General features: G+C 43.7%; 1 protein-coding gene across 1 annotated transcript in view; it reads right to left on the bottom strand.

The window, feature by feature from the left end:
* Positions 1 to 19,641, bottom strand: part of COL24A1 (collagen type XXIV alpha 1 chain) — a 261,918-nt gene that overhangs the window by 5,840 nt on the left and 236,437 nt on the right. The window contains exons 49-57 of the mRNA XM_069737975.1: positions 19,521 to 19,628; positions 19,388 to 19,441; positions 19,177 to 19,239; positions 17,942 to 17,995; positions 16,354 to 16,389; positions 15,402 to 15,437; positions 15,266 to 15,292; positions 14,160 to 14,225; positions 2,320 to 2,488 (exon numbers count right to left, since the gene is read on the bottom strand). Coding sequence (XP_069594076.1) covers positions 2,320 to 2,488; positions 14,160 to 14,225; positions 15,266 to 15,292; positions 15,402 to 15,437; positions 16,354 to 16,389; positions 17,942 to 17,995; positions 19,177 to 19,239; positions 19,388 to 19,441; positions 19,521 to 19,628 — 613 coding nt within the window. The remainder of the gene's footprint in view (positions 1 to 2,319; positions 2,489 to 14,159; positions 14,226 to 15,265; positions 15,293 to 15,401; positions 15,438 to 16,353; positions 16,390 to 17,941; positions 17,996 to 19,176; positions 19,240 to 19,387; positions 19,442 to 19,520; positions 19,629 to 19,641) is intronic.

The raw sequence follows: 19,641 nt of genomic DNA, 5'->3' as shown, positions 1-19,641 counted from the left end.
TACCCCCACTGATGACAAAAACAGGGAACCTGTGTTCCCCTTGGTAGTAGAGCGGTAGTGCACTAACATGACCACTGCTCCACTTCACACTACCACTTATCTTATGCAAGGGATACGGGACCTCCATTCTCAAGAAGAGCAGTGGTCCCAGTGGTTGGACTACTAGTGATCATGTATGTGTGGGCAGGTGATTGTTTGAGGTATAACCCTTTTGGATTTTGTGTAGCTAAATAAATCCAGAATGAGCTCATTAACACCTCAACCTAACATTCATGGGGCATTAACGCCAGTAAAGTGGTGTGAGGATGTCAATCAGCCAATCTGACCTGTACTCTATTCAGAAAATACAGATAGGGGCACGTTAAGAATATAAGATCTGTAAACAGCAGCTTGATGACAGTGTCCATCTAACTACAGAGATTTTTTTTAACACAACTAGTAAACCTGAATGGAAGAAAGATACAAATCTGCAGCAGGTAATATTTATAATCTCTGTAATGATTTGACAGATCAAAGTTGTGACCTCGTGTTTTTTTTAGTTTTTACTTGGGAATAGCTGTGGACACAGACAAAAGACAGCTGCTGTGCAAGAATCATACAGTCATGGCCGAAAGTGTTGGCACCTTTGAAATTGTTCCAGAAAATTAAGTATTTCTGCCAGAAAATTATTATCAATATATATGTTTTGTTAATGTATATTTACTTTGTGTGTACTGGAACAGCACAAAAAAAAAAAAACAGAAAAAAAAGCAAATTTTACATAATTTGTCACAAAACCCCAAAAATGAGCAGGACAAAATTGTCAACTTAATATTTGGTTGCACGCCCTTTGGAATAAATAACTGCAATCAATCACTTCCCATAACCATCAAATGCTTCTTACACCTCCCAACTGGAATTTTGGACCATTCTTCTTTTGTAAACTGCTCCAGGTCTCTCATATGTGAAGAAGCCTTCTCCCAACAGCAATTTTAAGATCTCTTCACAAGTGTTGAATGGGATTTAGATCCAGACTCATTGCTGTCACTTTCAGAACTCTCCAGCGCTTTGTTTCCATCCATTTTTGTGGGCTTTTTAAAGTATGTTTGGGGTCATTGTCGTGCAGGAAGACCCATGACCTAGGACGTATACCTAGCTTTCTGTCGCTACATTGAGACTCAAAATCCTTTGGTAATCTTCAGATTTATTGATGCCTTGTACACAGCCAAGGCACCCAGTACCAGAGGCTGCAAAACGACCCCAGAACAACTTTGAGCCTCCACCATATTAGACTGTAGGTACCGTGCTCTTTTCTTTGTAGACTTCATTCCAATTTTGGTAAACAGTAGAATGATGGGTTTATCAAAAAGCTCTACCTTGGTCTCATCTGTCCACAAAACACTTTCTCAGAAGGATTTTGGCTTACTCACATACATCGGGAAAACTGCCGTCTACGTTTTTAAGTCACTGGTCCTCCTGAGTGTCTTGCCATAGTGTTTTGTTTCATTCAAATGTTGACAGATAGTTCGCGCTGACACTGATGCATCCTGAGCATCAGGACAGCTTGCAATTCTTTGGAACTTGCTTATTCACCATCCGGACTATCCAGCGTTGCCATTTTTCTCAGCTGTCCACGTCCAGGGAGATTAGCTACAGTGCCATAGGTTGTAAACTTCTTGATTATGTTGCCCACTGTGGACAAATGAACATCAAGATCTCTTGAGTCCTCAGACAGTTCTCTTCTCCTCTTTCTGTTCTCCATGCTTAGTGTGGCACACACAGACACACACTGCAAAGATTGAGTCAACTTCTCCCCTTTTTGTCTGCTTTCAGGTGTGAGTTTCAGATTGCCCACACCTGTTACTTGCCACAGGTGAGTTTGAACGAGCATCACATGCTTGAAATATCGTTGTTTACCCATAATTTTGAAACGGCGCCAACAATTTTGTCCAGCCCATTTTAGGGGTTTTGTGTGAAATTATGTCCAATTTGCCTTTTTTTCCTGTTATTTTTTTGTGTTGTTTCAATACACACATAAAATGAACATGTGTATAACAAAACTTGTAATTGCAATAATTTTCTGGGAGAAATACTTCATTTTCTGGAACAATTTCAAGGGTGTCGACACTTTTGTCCATGATTGTATATGGTTTTTGTAGTCCAAAAGCTCATCATAATGCACAATTCCACCTGCCTTGGAGTTGGATATGGGACCCATTACCTCCTGGACCCCTGTTTAGCTGCTCGGTTGCACCAATGGTAGGTCCACACTTAGTTTTAACCTCATGGACCCAATGCACGCAGGGAACCTCTGCCCCCACACTTACACTATACACCTACCGTCTGATACTTTCCGTTCACAGTGCAGAAGGTCTCGACAAACGCGAGCTGGATTGTCCCGGGTTCCTGGAGGGTTCTTTATACTGTGCATTAGATCCGTCAGGTAGTGGAGTGTTTTAAAGATCTCCGTGCTAAAGTCTAGTATTGTTACTTCAGTATTTTGATAGCTCTGTTGTTAGTAATGTTACATTGTACCAGAGTATTCCGCATATTAGTTACGGTGAATGTTACAGATAATCAGATGTGGGATAGTTATGTCCATGCAAAATATTAGTTCAAATAGTTAATAAGTCACAAGGAAAAAAATAAAAGAAAAAAATATATTTCATTAACTTTAGAAAATCGGAGTCATTAACCAATCACGTCTTAAGTTAGAAGAATTACCATCAATTACCAGAATAGTTGCAGACAACATTTTGTATCTATTTAAGGAGTAGACTGTCATAAAAATGACATTTTGATGAATATTTATCAAAGATATTTACAAAATTTAGCATATTTGTTTGGCACACAATATAACGCTCTTTATTTACGAAGATAATAGGGATTCTTAATGTTATTGTTTACTGCTCTCTGCCTGGGTTAATGACCACTGCTGCAGTCTATCAGTGGTAGCTGGTATCCTAAGCAAAGAGTGCAGCACTTGCAAATGCCTTCCTATAGAGCTTGTAAGTGCTAGTCTGAAGCTGGCTGGATTGCTGTATTCAGTTTCTGAGTTTCTCCAGTGCCGCAAAGGCAAAGTTTTCTCTACTAGCAAAACCAGAGCGCACAGCTTGGTCAGCGGTGCAACAGTGTTGCTCCTCAAAACTGTCACTTAACCAGGAGCGCACTGTCAGTCAACCAGGAGGGCACTGTCACTCAACCAGGAGCGCACTGTCACTCAACCAGGAGTGCACTATCACTCAACCAGGAGCGTAGTGTCACTCAACCAGGAGCGCAATGTCCCTTAACCAGGAGCGCACTGTCACTCAACCAGGAGCGCACTGTCACTCAACCAGTAGCGCACTGTCACTCAACCAGGAGCGCACTGTCACTCAACCAGGAGCGCACTGTCACTCAACCAGGAGCGCACTGTCACTCAACCAGGAGCGCACTGTCACTCAACCAGGAGCGCACTGTCACTCAACCAGGAGCGCACTGTCACTCAACCAGGAGCGCACTGTCACTTAACCAGGAGCGCACTGTCACTCAACCAGGAGTGCACTGTCACTTAACCAGGAGCGCACTGTCACTCAACCAGGAGTGCACTGTCACTCAACCAGGAGCGCACTGCCACCCGGCAAGCAGGAAACAGGGGAGCAGTGTGCTCCTGAACATATCTTGAGAATAACTCCAATTAGACATATTAATTAGCTTTGTATTATATTAATGAAATCGGCATAAACACTTTTACGTTTTGGTTTTGTGTATCTATATAGAAGGGAGAAAGAAGCTGCAAGTGGCACCAGGAAGTCCGATCACACCCCATTAGGGTATATGCAGGTGGTGTCTTTTCCAGCAAAAGACATTTAGGAAAACACCAGCTGTGATTTTTTCTGAAGTGTCTTTTTCAATGTCCTCTCAGACATTTTGGGGGGCTGCCTTGACGCCTACTTTTTATTGTATTCACTAATAGTGGATGGTTTCCAAGTGGAAGCCACCAAAAAGAATGGACTGGTCACTTTTTTAATCCGCCGATCGGCTTTGGAAATGAAGTTCAGAAACACAGAACGTCAGCACAGCGGGTCATTTTGTCGTTGTTGTATATATGTTTATTCTTTTAGCATTTTTCAGGCAGATTCCGAGCAAAAGTCTCCAGAAAAAGACGTTGTGTGCACATACTCTTAGGGTACTTTCACACTAGCGTTAACTGCAATACGTTAAAATGCGTCGTTTTGCCGAAAAAACGCATGCAACAAAATATTTTGCTGCATACGTTTTTTCCCCATAGACTTGTATTGGCGACGCATTGCGACGAATTGGCATTCGTCGGTATACGTCTTTCGGCGGATGCGTCGAAAAGAGGCGACACGTCGTCTGGAAAAACGTAGATTGTAAAGTTTTTTGGCTCCGACAATAAAACGTGTCTCGGCGCATTCGTCGGCATACGTCTTTTGCTAGAATGAAAGTCTATGAGCGACGGATGCGTCGAGACACGTCGTACGACGCAATGCAGCGCTGTAATACGTTTTTTTCTACTGAGCATGCTCAGAAACAGGATTTTTTATCTAATAGGCCAGACATCCCCAAATCTATATAAACCTGGTCTGGGCCTTCAACCCCCACATATGCCAGCAAGACACAGAGACAAGAAGAGAAGCCTCCAGCCAGCCGGACACCAAGAGCCCAGCCTGGACACCAAGAGCCCAGCCTGGACACCAAGAGCCCAGCCTGGACACCAAGAGCCCTGCCTGGACACCAAGAGCCCTGCTGGACACCAAGAGCCCAGCCTGGACCCCAATAGCCCAGCCAGACACCAAGAGCCCAGCCTGGACCCCAATAGCCCAGCCGGACACCAAGAGCCCAGCCTGGACCCCAATAGCCCAGCCAGACACCAAGAGCCCAGCCTGGACCCCAATAGCCCAGCCGGACACCAAGAGCCCAGCCTGGACACCAAGAGCCCAGCCTGGACACCAAGAGCCCTGCCTGGACACCAAGAGCCCTGCTGGACACCAAGAGCCCAGCCTGGACCCCAATAGCCCAGCCAGACACCAAGAGCCCAGCCTGGACCCCAATAGCCCAGCCGGACACCAAGAGCCCTGCCTGGACACCAAGAGCCCTGCCGGACACCAAGAGCCCAGCCTGGACCCCAATAGCCCAGCCAGACACCAAGAGCCCAGCCTGGACCCCAATAGCCCAGCCGGACACCAAGAGCCCAGCCTGGACACCAAGAGCCCTGCCTGGACACCAAGAGCCCTGCCTGGACACCAAGAGCCCAGCCTGGACCCCAATAGCCCAGCCAGACACCAAGAGCCCAGCCTGGACCCCAATAGCCCAGCCGGACACCAAGAGCCCTGCCTGGACACCAAGAGCCCTGCCGGACACCAAGAGCCCAGCCTGGACCCCAATAGCCCAGCCAGACACCAAGAGCCCAGCCTGGATACCAAGAGCCCAGCCTGGCAGCAAGGACCAGACACACTACAACAGTGTGAGTATATTGCCATTTTTGTGTGTGTGTGTGTGTGTGTGTGTGTGTGTGTGTGTGTGTGTGTGTGTGTGCATTTGACGTACTGACTACAGCAAGAGCTTTTAAAACCTGAATCCAACTTGAGGCCTGCCGTCGTCCTGCAACAGCCAGTGCCCTGCTACAGTCCAGATCCACCGTGAGGCCTGCCACTGTGAAGATATCAAGCTCCAGCCGGAGGACTGATGGCCGTGTGTGTGTGTGTGTGTGTGTGTGTGTGTGTGTGTGTGTGTGTGTGTGTGTGTGTATTTTTGTACTGCTGTGTGCTTTTGTATGTATGCGTTCACGTGCCTGCACCTTAATATGCCTTTGTCAATATTATGCCTTTTCATGTGTTATGCTTGCGTTATGACTCTGCTTGCAGGTATGTTTTTGTGCGTCTTGTTGGTTGCATGTGCATTTGTCAATGCCATATTGGTTAATGTTGATTTTTGATGTATTTACTAAAGGTACTGTCACACTTCGCGCCGCTGCAGCAATACCAACGATCCGGATCACTGCAGCGTCGCTGTTTGGTCGCTGGAGAGCTGTCACACAGACGGCTCTCCAGCGACCAACGATGCCAGTAACCAGGGTAAACATTGGGTTACTAAGTGCATAGCCGCGCTTAGTAACCCAATGTTTACCCTGGTTACCAGTGAACACATCGCTTAATCGGCGTCACACACGGCGATTCAGCGATGTCTGCAGGAAGTCCAGCGACGAAATAAAGTTCTGGAGTTTCTGCAGCGAACAATGACATCACAGCAGGATTCTGATCGCTGCTGTGTGTCAAACTGAACGATATCGCTAGCCAGGACGCTGCAACGTCACGGATCGCTAGCGATATCGTTCAGTGTGACGGTACCTATATTATAGTTGTTTGTGCAGCATGTGTGTTTTTTGTTTTTTTTTAAATCGGATGTATTATTGCAAAGCCTAGTGGTCTGCAGCTTGTGGTTATAATGTTGATTTTTTTAATTTACTGTTTAAACCATTCCCAGTTGATGTACTTGTATTTAAAATAAAGAGCATTTCTGCTCCATTATGATAAAAAAAAAAATAAATAAATAAAAAAAATAAATAAAATGTTTATTAACAAATTGTCCGTAGTATAATTTCATAAAGTAAATTTAAAACAGGTGTATGTACCAATGGTTACACATGCAATACAGAGTTGGTTGAGGGGTCATTTTTTAATAAAGGTTATCCTTTGAAAGGTTATTTCGGGGAGGTAATATTTTTATTTTTTAAACTTAAAAAATTTTTTAAAGGTCTCTCACATTTTACCTTTTTTTTTGGGGGGGCATGGAAAAGAATGGTATAACGTGCACCTGTTTTTGGGTTTGGGTGTTCACCTATTTTTCTCATTGTAACAGGGTCTTTATTGGTAAACATTACCTATTTCAGCAGTGGTCTAACTATCATTCCATTATACTTATTATATTGCAGATAGAGTAGGGATCACACCGACCGGCAGAAGTCACCAGGACCACAGCCACTAGCCATAGCCACCTGTCCCGCATCCAGAAATTCTGAAAAGTAAGTTTTGAAGACCCCAAATCTGCTACTTCAATGTGTAGAGCAGATTGCAAGTGTCTTTAAACTTACAGACCTACCAGGACCACAGCCACCTGGAACACAGCCACCTGGACAACAGCCACCTGAACCACAGCCACCTGTCCCGCATCCAGAAATTCTGAAAAGTAAGTTTTGAAGACCCCAAATCTGCTACTTCAATGTGTAGAGCAGATTGCAAGTGTCTTTTAACTTACAGACCTACCAGGACCACAGCCACCTGGAACACAGCCACACAATGTCCTCTTCCGGCAGCCCTCCTCCACAGCAACAGCGGGTATCGGTAAGTAAAAAATTTTTTTTTTTTTGCTTTTTAAATTTACATCATTTTTAGTCACTACATGCATTTATTATGTTTAAACAGGAATCAGAATCCGATGAGGAGCTGTCGGAAGGGACCGAGACGGGTGGAGACATCCAAGTGGAGGAGGAACCAAGTGTAAGTAGTGGTGAAACACTTGCTTCACACATCACCATACACAAAACAGAATTTCATATATAACGTAACACACAAAACATATACATACATTAAAGCTAATTTTTTTTATCCTTTATTTCAGTCTCCTGCTGCTGCTGCTGCTGAACGTCCAGCACAGCATGAAGGTTCTCCCAGGCGCTCCCAGAGTCGGCGGACTCGACGCCGCGGTCGGCCATCAGTGAGTTGTTTTTTTTGTGGGGCTTCAATTGTTAATTTTTTTGTTTCAGTCTACTAATTTTTTTTTCTTTCTTTTTTTTATTTTTTTAAAGGCTTCACAGTGTGCTCCCGCATATGATTCAGATATCGATATTGAAGCCCTCATCGAGGAGGTTCGTGAGCGGGAGCCACTGTGGAACATGGCTGACCGCAGGCATGCTGATACCAGTGTCACCCGTCGGCTCTGGTTGGAAGTATGCCGGAACATCTTTGCGAGGTGGGAGGACCTTCTTCCACAGCAGCAGAGCAAACTATGTAAGTATTCACTTTTCAGTGATGTTTAGAGCTGAATGTAATGTCTTGCATTTACCAATAATTTTTTTTTTCTTCATTCCTGTATTCACAGGTAGCAAGGTTAGGAAGCGGTGGCAGTCACTGAGGGATCATTTTAAGAGGGAATTTAACGAGGAGATGCAGGCCCCGAGTGGCTCAGCAGGAAGGAAAAAGAGGAGGTATCGATACGGCCCGAACCTCTCCTTCCTGAGGGAAACCATGCTGAGTAGAGTGTAAGTATTCAACATCTCAGTAAGAACCTGTCTAATCACAAAACTTTTCTTTCAGTCCGGGCTTTTCCATATCTATATATTAATTTTTTTTTTCTTTCACAGCACCTACTCCAGCCACCGTGCGCCTGCATCTTCCTCTGCGCCCTCTGGAGCGATCCCTCCTGAGTCCGCCACCGGGGACCACGTCGGTAGGCCCCACACCTCTCACCCCTCTGTCCCCTCCACTTCATCCGCCTCTACCAGTGGAGCGCAGCCTTCCTTACTCGCATCTGATGGTCAACAGATAGCGTTCCCTTTACCCCACCCCTCTGACCCTGCCACCTCTACACCACCGTTAGGTTCGTGGCGGCAGCGTCAGAGGGGTCAGGAAAGGAGCTATGCTCCTGAGTTCTTGCATCTAAATGCAGGCTTCCAAAATTCTTTTAAAATTTTGGGAGAACAAGTGACTGCTGGTTTCAGCATGGTGCAATCACGCATGAGTGAAAACCACCATGAAATCAGCAGTCGCTTGGATAGGCTGCATTTAGATGTAAGTCAAGCTCCAGCAAATCTTTTTTTTTCAATCCATGCTCAGGAGCATGGAAAAGCTTTCTTTTGATCAGCAGATGCGGGTAATGAATAGCTGCCATAACACTCTGCTCAAGGTCATAAACAAACCCCAATCTACCCCCACACCTCCCCACACATCCCAGTCCCAATTTCAACACCATGCCCCACAATATCACCGCCAGTCCCAATATCCACATCAGTCCCAATATCCACATCCGTACCAATACCCAACCCGGCCCACAACCCAAATGTATTCACCCGTGTTTTCATCGTCTTTGCCCAGCTTTCCTTCCCCAGGAAGTTTTCCACCTACCCCAACACAACCACCCTCTGGTCAGCCTCCTGTTTTCCACCCCCCTTCCACTGCAGACCAAACAGGTAGGGTTTCCCCAATCCCACCTACCGATGTGGTCCAACCTTCCAGCCCCTCCTCCCATAGTTACTCCACCCGACACTACCAAGACCTGTGAGACTGTCATTTCAGTGTTAAAAATTGTTTTGTTGGCAAAAAAAAAAAAAATTTTTGAAAATTATCAAAATAGGAAAATTTTTGAAAAATTTCCAAAAAATAATTATATTTTAGAAATAAAAATATTTCTGGTTTACAATCTATTGTGTGTGTGTTGATTCATTAAGGTAAATATTAAAGGTTAAGTGAAAAGAAACACCAGACGTTTTCAAGGTATAACAAAATGGTTTTATATTAGCAACCAAACAACACACTTTGTTATTTTTTTTTTTTTTTTTTTTTTTTGGTGTTGCTCCAAAAACATTTTTTGACAAAACAACAAAAACCAAGGAAAACATGTCACACAATGATGTCTTGCCATGGAATCCGCCCAACAGGTGACAAAAAATAATCCGCAAACTGGTCCCTCATCATTGTAACAGAACTGGTGGAGCGAACAGAGGCACTGCGGAAATCCCACAAGGTTGTCTCCAATTGTTCGTCATCCCAGGTAACAGGCTCCTTTGAAATAACAAAATTATGGAGCACCACACATGCCTTGACAACATCGTCTACAGTTTTTGTTTCCAGTTTTATTGCCGTCAGCAGAACTCTCCACTTTGCCGTCAATATACCGAAAGAGCACTCTACCACTCTTCTTGCTCTAGTGAGACGGTAATTAAATACCCGCTTGGTACGGTGTGAGGCTATGTGCACACGTCAGGTTTTTTTCCTGACAAAATCCGGAGAAATCTGCCAGAAAATCGCGTTTTTTTCCGCGCGTTTTTCTCGCGTTTTTTGCGCGGATTTTTTGCGTTTTTTTTTTTTTTCCTGAATGCATGAAATCCGCAGAAAATCCGCAAAAAGAATGAGCATGGCCATTCTTTTCGCGGATTGCGTTTTTTTTGCGGAAAAAAACGCATACATCTGCACAAAAAATGCGGAATGCATTCTAAATGATAGGATGCATAATTTGAGCGTTTTTTATGCGGATTTATAGCGTTTTTATCGGGAAAATCCGCAAAAAAAACGCAAAAAATCCGGACGTGTGCACATACTCTAATTCACGGCTGCTGTATGGTTTCAGTAGGTGCGGCGACAGTTGAAAGGCTTCATCACCTACACACACATAGGGCATGGCTGGTTCACTTGTTCCTGGGAGTGGTCTTGCTGGCGGGAAATTGTATGTATCTCCATACAGGCAGCGACCCATCGGAGAGTTTTTAAACACTTGTGAGTCATTGGACCGGCCATACGCTCCTATGTCCACAGCAAGGAATCGGCAGTTGGCGTCAGCAATAGCCATGAGTACAATGGAGAAGTATTTTTTATAGTTATAGTACTCTGATCCTGTTCCTGCCGGTTTTGCAATCCTAATGTGTTTGCCGTCCACGGCACCAACACAATTTGGGAAATTGCAAATTGTCTCAAATTGTTCGGAACTTCTCAACCAGATTTCCATTGTTGGTTGTGGGATATACTTCGGCTGTAAAGTGTCCCAAATCGCACGACATGTGTCCTTCAAAATTCCGCCAATAGTGGAAATCCCCAGCCTGAATTGGAAATGGAGTGAAGTCAAAGACTCTCCCGTAGCTAGGAAGCTGCAGAAAAAAAAATAAAAATGTTAAAAAAATTGCACAGACCATCAACCAAAAAAAGCAGTGGAATGGCCTCAAACAAACCAAAAAATTACATGCTGCAGAAAATGCTGCGCAATGTGTCAGCGCAGTTTTCTCTGCAGCATGTAATAACATTCAATATGACCAATGACACAAGAAAAAAAAAAGCTGTGAGATGGCCTCAAACAACCCAACAAATTACATGCTGCAGAAAATGCTGCAGAAAATTGCCCTTATCATCTCCCGCCTCGACTACTGCAACCTCCTACTCTCTGGACTCCCCTCTAGCACTCTGGCACCACTCCAATCCATCCTACACTCTGCTGCCCGACTAATCCACCTGTCCCCCCGCTATTCCCCAGCCTCTCCCCTGTGTCAAGCCCTTCACTGGCTTCCTATCGCCCAGAGACTCCAGTTCAAAACCCTCACACTGACATACAAAGCCATCCACAACCTGTCTCCTCCATACATCTGTGACATGGTCTCCCGGTACCTACCTACACGCGACCTCCGGTCCTCCCAAGACCTCCTTCTCTACTCCCCTCTCATCTCTTCTTCCCATAACCGCATCCAAGACTTCTCCCGTGCTTCCCCCATACTCTGGAACTCTCTACCCCAACACATCAGACTTGCGCCTACCATAGAAACCTTCAAAAAGAACCTGAAGACTCATCTCTTCCGACAAGCCTACAGCCTGCAGTGATCCTCAACCTACTGAACAGCCGCACAGCCAGCTCTTCCCTCTCCTAGTGTATCCTCACCCACCCCCTGCAGACTGTGAGCCCTCGCGGGCAGGGTTCTCCCTCCTTATGTACTCGTGTGCCTTGTTATCTGCTCATGTTTAATGTATTTGTCTATATTTGCCCCGTATTCACATGTAAAGCGCCATGGAATAAATGGCGCTATAAAAATGTATAATAATAATAATAATAATAATAAAATGCTGCGCAATGTGTCAGCGCAGTTTTCTCTGCAGCATGTAATAACATTCAATATGACCAATGACACAAGAAAAAAAAAGCAATGGGATGGCCTCAAACAACCCAACAAATTACATGCTGCAGAAAATGGTGCGCAATGTGTCAGCGCAGTTTTCTCTGCAGCATGTAATAACATTCAATATCAGCAATGACATTAAAAATAAAAGATGCTTACCGCAGTGTCAACAGGAGCCGCTCCGCCGGTGTGATGGCAAGCCTCATCCTTGTGTCCTGCCTTTGGATGACCTCCTCTACTTTTCCAACCAAATAATCGAAATGTTCCATTCTCATCCGTACATAATTGTAGAATTTTTGTGGATTCTGCCGCAACTCCAGATAGAGAGTGGACTGGACACCCCTGGTCATCCGCAGCTCATTGATTGGATGTATCCAGAATCGTCGCCTTCTCCGTTGCATCCTCCGTCTTTCTGCTGCCGCCTCCTTCTCCCGCACTATGATATCCAGGCGATTCGTCTCAAAGATAACTTCAGTAACCAAACTCGAAATCCTCCCAATTACACCATCCATCCTTGCCACTAAACTAAAACCCTCAAATATGTGCTGTAAATACAGTCAGTATATAGATTTCCCTTAGTTTCCAGTAGCCAATCAAATTTGGGTGCCTCCCATTTTAAAAACGGATCCGTCGTAAAAACGTATGCAACGCATGGTAAAAACGTATGCAACGTATGCAACGCATCCAGCATTTCAACGGAACCGTTTATCGGATTTGCGACGGATCCGTCTAAATGCTGTATGCGTTGCATACATTTTGCAGTTTTTTGACGCATCCGTTTTTTCGGGAAAAAGACGTTTTTGGGACGGTTTGCAGTTAACGCTAGTGTGAAAGTAGCCTTACGGTCATTATTCTTATGACTCTCATATCAATAGGCATAAGGTGCATGTATGAGCTCTGGATAGCTTGTACTTGGTGCTTTACTTCTTGGGGTCAGTTTAATCCACAGGCTTTCATTTTAATGCATTTTATACAAATTTAGATGCCTGGCGTTCGTATTTTAGTAATGTGCTAAGTGTCTACTTTCAAATATATTGGTACAAGCGTGTTATATGATTTATTTTTTTAATTTCTAATTCACGTTTTGTCATAAATGTGAATATTGTTTTGACAACAAAATGGTGACAGCTTTGCGGAGGACTCAGAACTCTGCCAGGAAAACACAAACTTTTAAATATATTGACCTTAAAGGTGCTGTCTACTACTTGGACAAACCCTTCTAAACCCCTATGTTTCCTAATAACACACTCACCTCCGATGTCAGCGCCATTCCAGTGATATCGGAACTGGCTCTTCCGGGCTCTCATGACATTCTTATATCACGTGATTCCTGCGGCCAATCAGCACTGGCTTCACTAACCCCGCCTTCGGGCAAATTAATGACATCCATTGGATAGGAGAGTGAAGTCACCCCTGATTGGCCACAGGGATCACTTGACATTTCAATGTTATCTGAGCCCTGGGAGCCCTGTGCCGGAATGGCGCTGGTGGTGAGTATAAATGTTTTTGGGTTTTTTTACTGGGGGAAAACGTATGGATTCAGAAAGGGTTGCCTGAGTAGTGGAAAACCCCTTTAAGAATTTACTCTTTGTCTTTTGCTGCTGGTCCTTTCTTTTGATTTAAAAGCAATATGTCAGCAGGTTTTTGCTATGAAATAAGAGAGCATCCTAATGTAGAGACAGAGAGCCTGATTCCAGTGATGTGTTGCTTTCTGGACTGATTGGTGTACTTTTTATATAATTCCTGTTATAGATACAGCAGTTCTCTGAATGTAGAGCTGTGTATAATCCCACCTACACCCCTGATTAGCAGCTTGCTGACAGCATACACAGGAAGCTGCCAATCGGTGGTGCACCCAACCTAGTCCGGCTGTGATAATCTCCTGCTGATAAAGTATTAATTGTACTGAAAGACAGCCTAATAAGTGACACATCCCTGGAATCAGGGTCTCTGCCCCTGTAATGTGCTGCTCTCAGATGAACTCAAAATCTGCTGACTTTCATAGTGATATCATGTTGCCAGGCCTTACACATCGTGATAATGTTACATGCACAGTAGTGTGTGGTTGTTGGCCGCTGCAGGTGCAAAAAGTCACTATTTTGCAGCACCAGGGACCATGAAGAAATTAAAATAGTAAATACTGTACATTTCAAAGTTTTATTTTGCATCCATGATAGAACAAAGGGGTCAGAATGAATGAATGTCCATCAGATTCCCCTTTCACCCCCTCTTTCTACAGTCGCTGCCTCCTCTGTGTGATACTGCATGCATTTTGATGTTGTGCAATATGAAAATGATGGCTGTCTACCTCCATCTTCAAAGCTGCGTGTGACTCCATCAGGGCCTGGATGGCTGAGTTCATGTCCATCACTTTCTACATAATAAAATGGAAAAAGTTCATCAAAAACAAAACAAGTGAATTTGCAGAGGACAGACCTGCGGCCTCTGTGTCGACCATGCATCTGCTGGAATCTACTCTTCTGTGGCTTCACATGTCAGACATTGGCCCCATGGTTATTTTTTTACAACTTTTTTTTTGCTTTATAACTGATTTAAATAGATTACATAACGTATGATAAACTTACATCACTTTTGCAATTCTTCCTATTCTGACAGGCCACCGCCGATTGTCTGCTCTGTGTCTACCCCTGCATCAATATCCAGCAACAAGGGGAATGTCTCACAGGACCACTGCAGCCAGTCAGTTGCCGCTGATCACATGCATCCTTTACATTTCCTTTTCAGATGGAAAGAGAAGGCTGCGGCCAACCGGAGGCCTTTGATTGGCTAAAGCGGTCAGCTGATGCCTCACTCCACCGATATCTCCACATCTTTGAAAAATGGTCCAAGTATTCTGATCAGATTGATCAGTTTTTCTCGGATGTGGAGAAAAAAAAAAGGTTTCTCCACCTTCTCTGTTCTGTCATTACATGAAAATTGGACCTCGCTCAGATGTCATCTGAGTGCACCTTGATTTTTTTTTCCACAGACCCATAGACTTGCATAGACTTGTGAAACAACAGTCCGAGGAAAAAACATCGGACATGTGCACAACCCCATGGAATATCATAGGTACGAGTGCTATCCGTGAAAGCCACATATAGCACTTGTACGTGAAATTCAGTCATGTGCACGAGCCTATACGAAAGGATTGGGCCTATAGATATCCAATATGTCCAATCGTCCTCTTATATGCTTCCCGTACACAAATTACATTTTTATTCTATCCACCAATTATGGAAGGATCGGATGAAGACAAGTCCTAAGATTTGTTTGAATCCCCTGAGATAAAAAGGATACATCAACAGCTCCATTATGATGCACTGAATTATATATATATATATACACACACACCGGTGTATATATAATGTCATAATTTATGCCTGAAAATCTTTACATGTCTTTTATACTTACCGTTGGTCCTGGCGCACCCCGTGGACCCTAAAAGAAACATTTAATATCCTGAGTGTACAATGATACAATGACCGATACATCTTGTATAAATACGGTAATTGTACTCAACGCATATTGTGCTTTATATCATACTTACAGGTGGACCTGGGTTTCCTGGGGGTCCTTGAGGTCCCTAAAAAATGAATCATATTCATTATTAAATGGCGAGATTTTTAAAATATATCTATGCATAAGATGGAGGCAAATATTAAATGTGATTAATATGAACAGGTTATTGTAAAAGTCATATCAGACTGGACCTTTATTGCGACTGTCACTTGATTTTACAATAAAGTCTCCATGTTATTCTATAGATATCTTAGACTTGATAATTATTTTAAACGTCCATGTCAGAAGGCCCATATGAGCCTTTGTGTAGCTCAATCTCCACCCATCTGGCCTGATTGACAGCTCCTCAGTGTTCCTCCTCCCTGCTGAGATCTCACACTGCTCAGAACAAGCTGCAGCTGACAGTCAGGCTGGGTGGACGGAGACTGAATACACTTGGTCTCATGAGTTCTATCAGTCAATACTCATATTTATAACAGAATTAAAAAGTCATACTGACATTGATTTTCAAAATAAATATATCAGTCTCATCAGGTTTAATCTCTATGTAATAATTTCTGTTGTAAAATGTAGTGACAGATCCACTTTAAATACAAAACAACCTTCAATGTGCCCATAATTGGTTAATGTAGCAGATGTCGAGATCACTGTTGTCCCAAGGCAAAGTTTATCTTACATCAGGAGCCCACCATGTATTGCTGCAGTTTTTTTGGGGGGGCTGCTTGTAACATTAGTAATTATCCTTAGATTAAGGGATACTCTCGTTTATATGAGCAGGTATAAGCATCTGAAATCTTTTGGTCCCCTGAGCAGAATATTTGGGGGTCTGTTTAACCACTGCAGGTAGAATCAATGCCCCCCATTATTTGGGGCATCATATAGATAATAGGGGGGGTATGTCAGGTGACAGATGCTCTTGGATCAGCTGCTCATTGTCAGGCAGCCCGGATATGGATAGTTTCAACACTGCATTTTCTTACCATTTCGCCTTTTGATCCTTTGTCTCCCCGATTTCCCTAAAAAATAAAAAAAGATCATAATGGCTTAGAATTTATGTTTTCCTTATGGACAAGATACATACACAAAGAAAGTTATCTCCTAAGTTATGGTCTTCGCTAGTGCATTCCTATGCAGGCAGTGTCTGTGCACATCAATGGCATACGCTTAGAAGCTGCATGCAGAGTTAAGGCTATGTTCACATTGTAGTTTTTTTCATGCTTTTTTATTTTTAGCAGGTCTGCAATTTAAAAAATGCCCGAAAAAGTGCTCAGAAAATTCTTGAAAAATTCTACCTATTAATTTCTTTTGAAAACCTATTTGCTTTCTACATTGCTTAAGCCTTTGAGCATTTTTTAACCATTTCGGGTTTCCAAAAACGCCAAGCGGATAAAAGAAGTAACTGGACCATTCTTCAGGCATTTTCCACTATGAAGTCGCTCCATACTTTACAATAGAAGGCTACGAAGATGCCTGGGTTTTTTTTACGAGTGATTTACAAGCTTCTTTTTTTTTTTGCCTCAAACAATGCTAGCGTTTATTTCTTACTTTAGTGATTTAAAAACAAAGTTGAAAAAATCATCTCCAAGAAAAGGTAAAAAAAAAAAAAAAAAAAAAGTCACCCACAAAAAACTTTACCAAAACACTTCAGGAGAAAAAAATAAATAAATCATCACTTCCTGAATTGTTTTACGCATGAAAAACCCGTTGTTTTTGACCACCGGAAGAAAACAAAAACATAGTGTGAATATAGCTTAAAGGTATGTGCACATGGAATTTTTTCAGGAGTCTTGTTTTACTATTCTCACAGCCCCTTTTACTAATGCAGTGAAATCCTTTCCATATATTGGGGTGAAGCGAAGCGGGCGTATAAATTGGATCAAGATGAGAGCGCAATGCTCGGACTGGCCGGCAGCTCTCCCTACCCGAGCGGGACCGCTGCATAGAAACAGATCAGGTAGGGAGAGCTGCCGGCCAGTCCGTGCACTGTGTTCCGATCTTGCTCTGATTTATATGGCCGTGTGACTGCGCCTATAGACTAAGACGGGAGTGACTCTTAAAGGTCTTTGAAGTCTCATCCATATTACAGCTACTTTAATATGTTGCAAAAAACACGCTGAGCTTAAGCTACTTTCACACTAGCGTCGTACGACGCACGACGCATGCTGCGAAAGCGCAGCACAACGGGGGCAGCGGATGCAGTTTTATAACGCATCCGCTGCCCCATTGTGAGCTCCGGGGAGGAGGGGGTGGAGCTCCGGCTGCGCAAGCTCGGTCGGAAATGGCGGACACAACGCACCAAAAAAGTTGCATGCAACGTCCGCCACAACACGACGTGTGGCAATGCGTCGCAATGCGTCGCTAATACAAGCCTACGGAGAAAAAACGCATCCTGCAGACAACTTTGCAGGATGCGTTTTTTCTGCAAAACGACGCCTTGCGACGTACGACGCTAGTGTGAAAGTAGCCCTACACCGCATGGGAACGTAAAGCGACCGACCAGACTCTAGTTTTCGTTTATCCCTGCATGTATGACAGGTGTAACCTGCAGAACCATTTATCTCTACTCACCAGATTGCCTGTGGGTCCTATTATTCCACCAGGACCTACGGGACCGCTGTTTCCCTTGACCGAAGAAACGATAAACCAGTCAGTAAAACTAAATACGATTCATTCAGCTTTTCACAACTTTATACATAACACCTTTATGACAGCGCCAATTTTCGGTTTCACAATTTCATTTTTTCCCTATTCCACCCAGATAAATCTCGGCAGAACAGACAAGAGTTCAAAGGTGTAAACCTGTCGGCAATCGCCCAGCGAATGAGCAAAATGCTGCTAATGTGTAGGGTGATTGGATTGATTGTACCAGAACATAAATCATTGTTCTCGGCAGCACATCGTCCAGTGTAAGCTGCAGATAACATGATACTGTATGGTGACAGATTGATCTATTAGTGATCGTTCTGTGCCCATCGTTCTTTGACAGCCTATGTAAAGAAGGTGGTAAACAAGCACTGAACCCTTTAATATTGTCGATTACGCTCATTTAACATTCTAAACTCAGTTTGTGCAAATGCAACCTAAATGTGTTGGTGCAATATGTTTGCATTTGGGTCCCCACTTTAAACTTTTGCCCAGGGCCCCACTTTGTCGAAAACCGGTCCTGCCAGCAGACTATTGTGGCGCCCCAGGGTCCTGGTCGTCGCAGTAGTATTGCTTTCCTCTCGGGGAGAGTGATGCTACGTTTGGAGGCAAGAAAGGATAACTGCATCCAGGTATCATAAACATGCAACACATTCACACTCCAGGCCACCAGGGGGAGCTTCTGCTCCTATTTATTAGGTCACTCCCCACATATATATAACTGATAATCTGTAGGGAAAGTGAAAAAGAAAGTTCCAGACAGTAGTCTGAGGAGGACAGAGGGTCAACGGAGCTGTGCGTGCCCTGAGAGCTGCAGCTCCCAGAAAGAGACATTGAAAAGCTATGCTATTCCATATAGTATAATAAAAGGTATAGTGAACACTCTTTTGGCCGCCTATGTGCGATGCATATAACAAGAGTTTCTCCCAGCGTAAACCAAGCAGACGCAGCCGCCTAATGAAAAAATTTGGAATCAGTGAATGACCAATGTTCCCCACCGGTAACTGAGACTTGTGACTGTGAGCGATTCCACTCTGCGGACAGCACTATGGAATATGTTAGTCTGACGTAAATCATAAGAGATGATTTAAATCAATATTTAGGAAAATGTCCTCCATAATGTGACCAATATTAGTGTCAGAGCGATAATGGACACTTACAGCTTGTCCAGGAGGACCTTTAGGACCAGTGATACCCACTAGACCAACGTCACCAGAAGGACCCTATAAAACAAGCTTTAGTTAGAATATGTGAACCCCAAATGGACTGAAATTACACCACAGTACCAACTTCTATTCCTCCCCTTCTTACCTAGATTTTATAACTTTAAAGACAATAGCAAAAACATTAATAATATAGATGATATTGTACCTTTGGACCAGGGAACCCTTGGAAACCCATGAGACCTTGATCACCGTCGTCCCCCTGTATATTCACAATGCTTGATTATTCCTTATTCATTACATCATGAATCTTTACTGGGGAAGAGATGGTGGATGCTCACCAGAAGCCCCTTTAGGCCACTTTCACCTTTTGGTCCTTGATCACCTTGCGTTCCAGAAAAACCCCTTGAGCCTGATTTTCCCGGGTAACCACGTAGTCCTGTCTCACCCTCAAAAAATTTA

Source organism: Ranitomeya imitator, chromosome 8 (genome assembly GCF_032444005.1).
Source record: "Ranitomeya imitator isolate aRanImi1 chromosome 8, aRanImi1.pri, whole genome shotgun sequence".
Classification (NCBI taxonomy): domain Eukaryota; kingdom Metazoa; phylum Chordata; class Amphibia; order Anura; family Dendrobatidae; genus Ranitomeya; species Ranitomeya imitator.
Note: the sequence above shows the minus strand (reverse complement) of the source record. Positions and strands in the feature narration are given on the sequence as shown.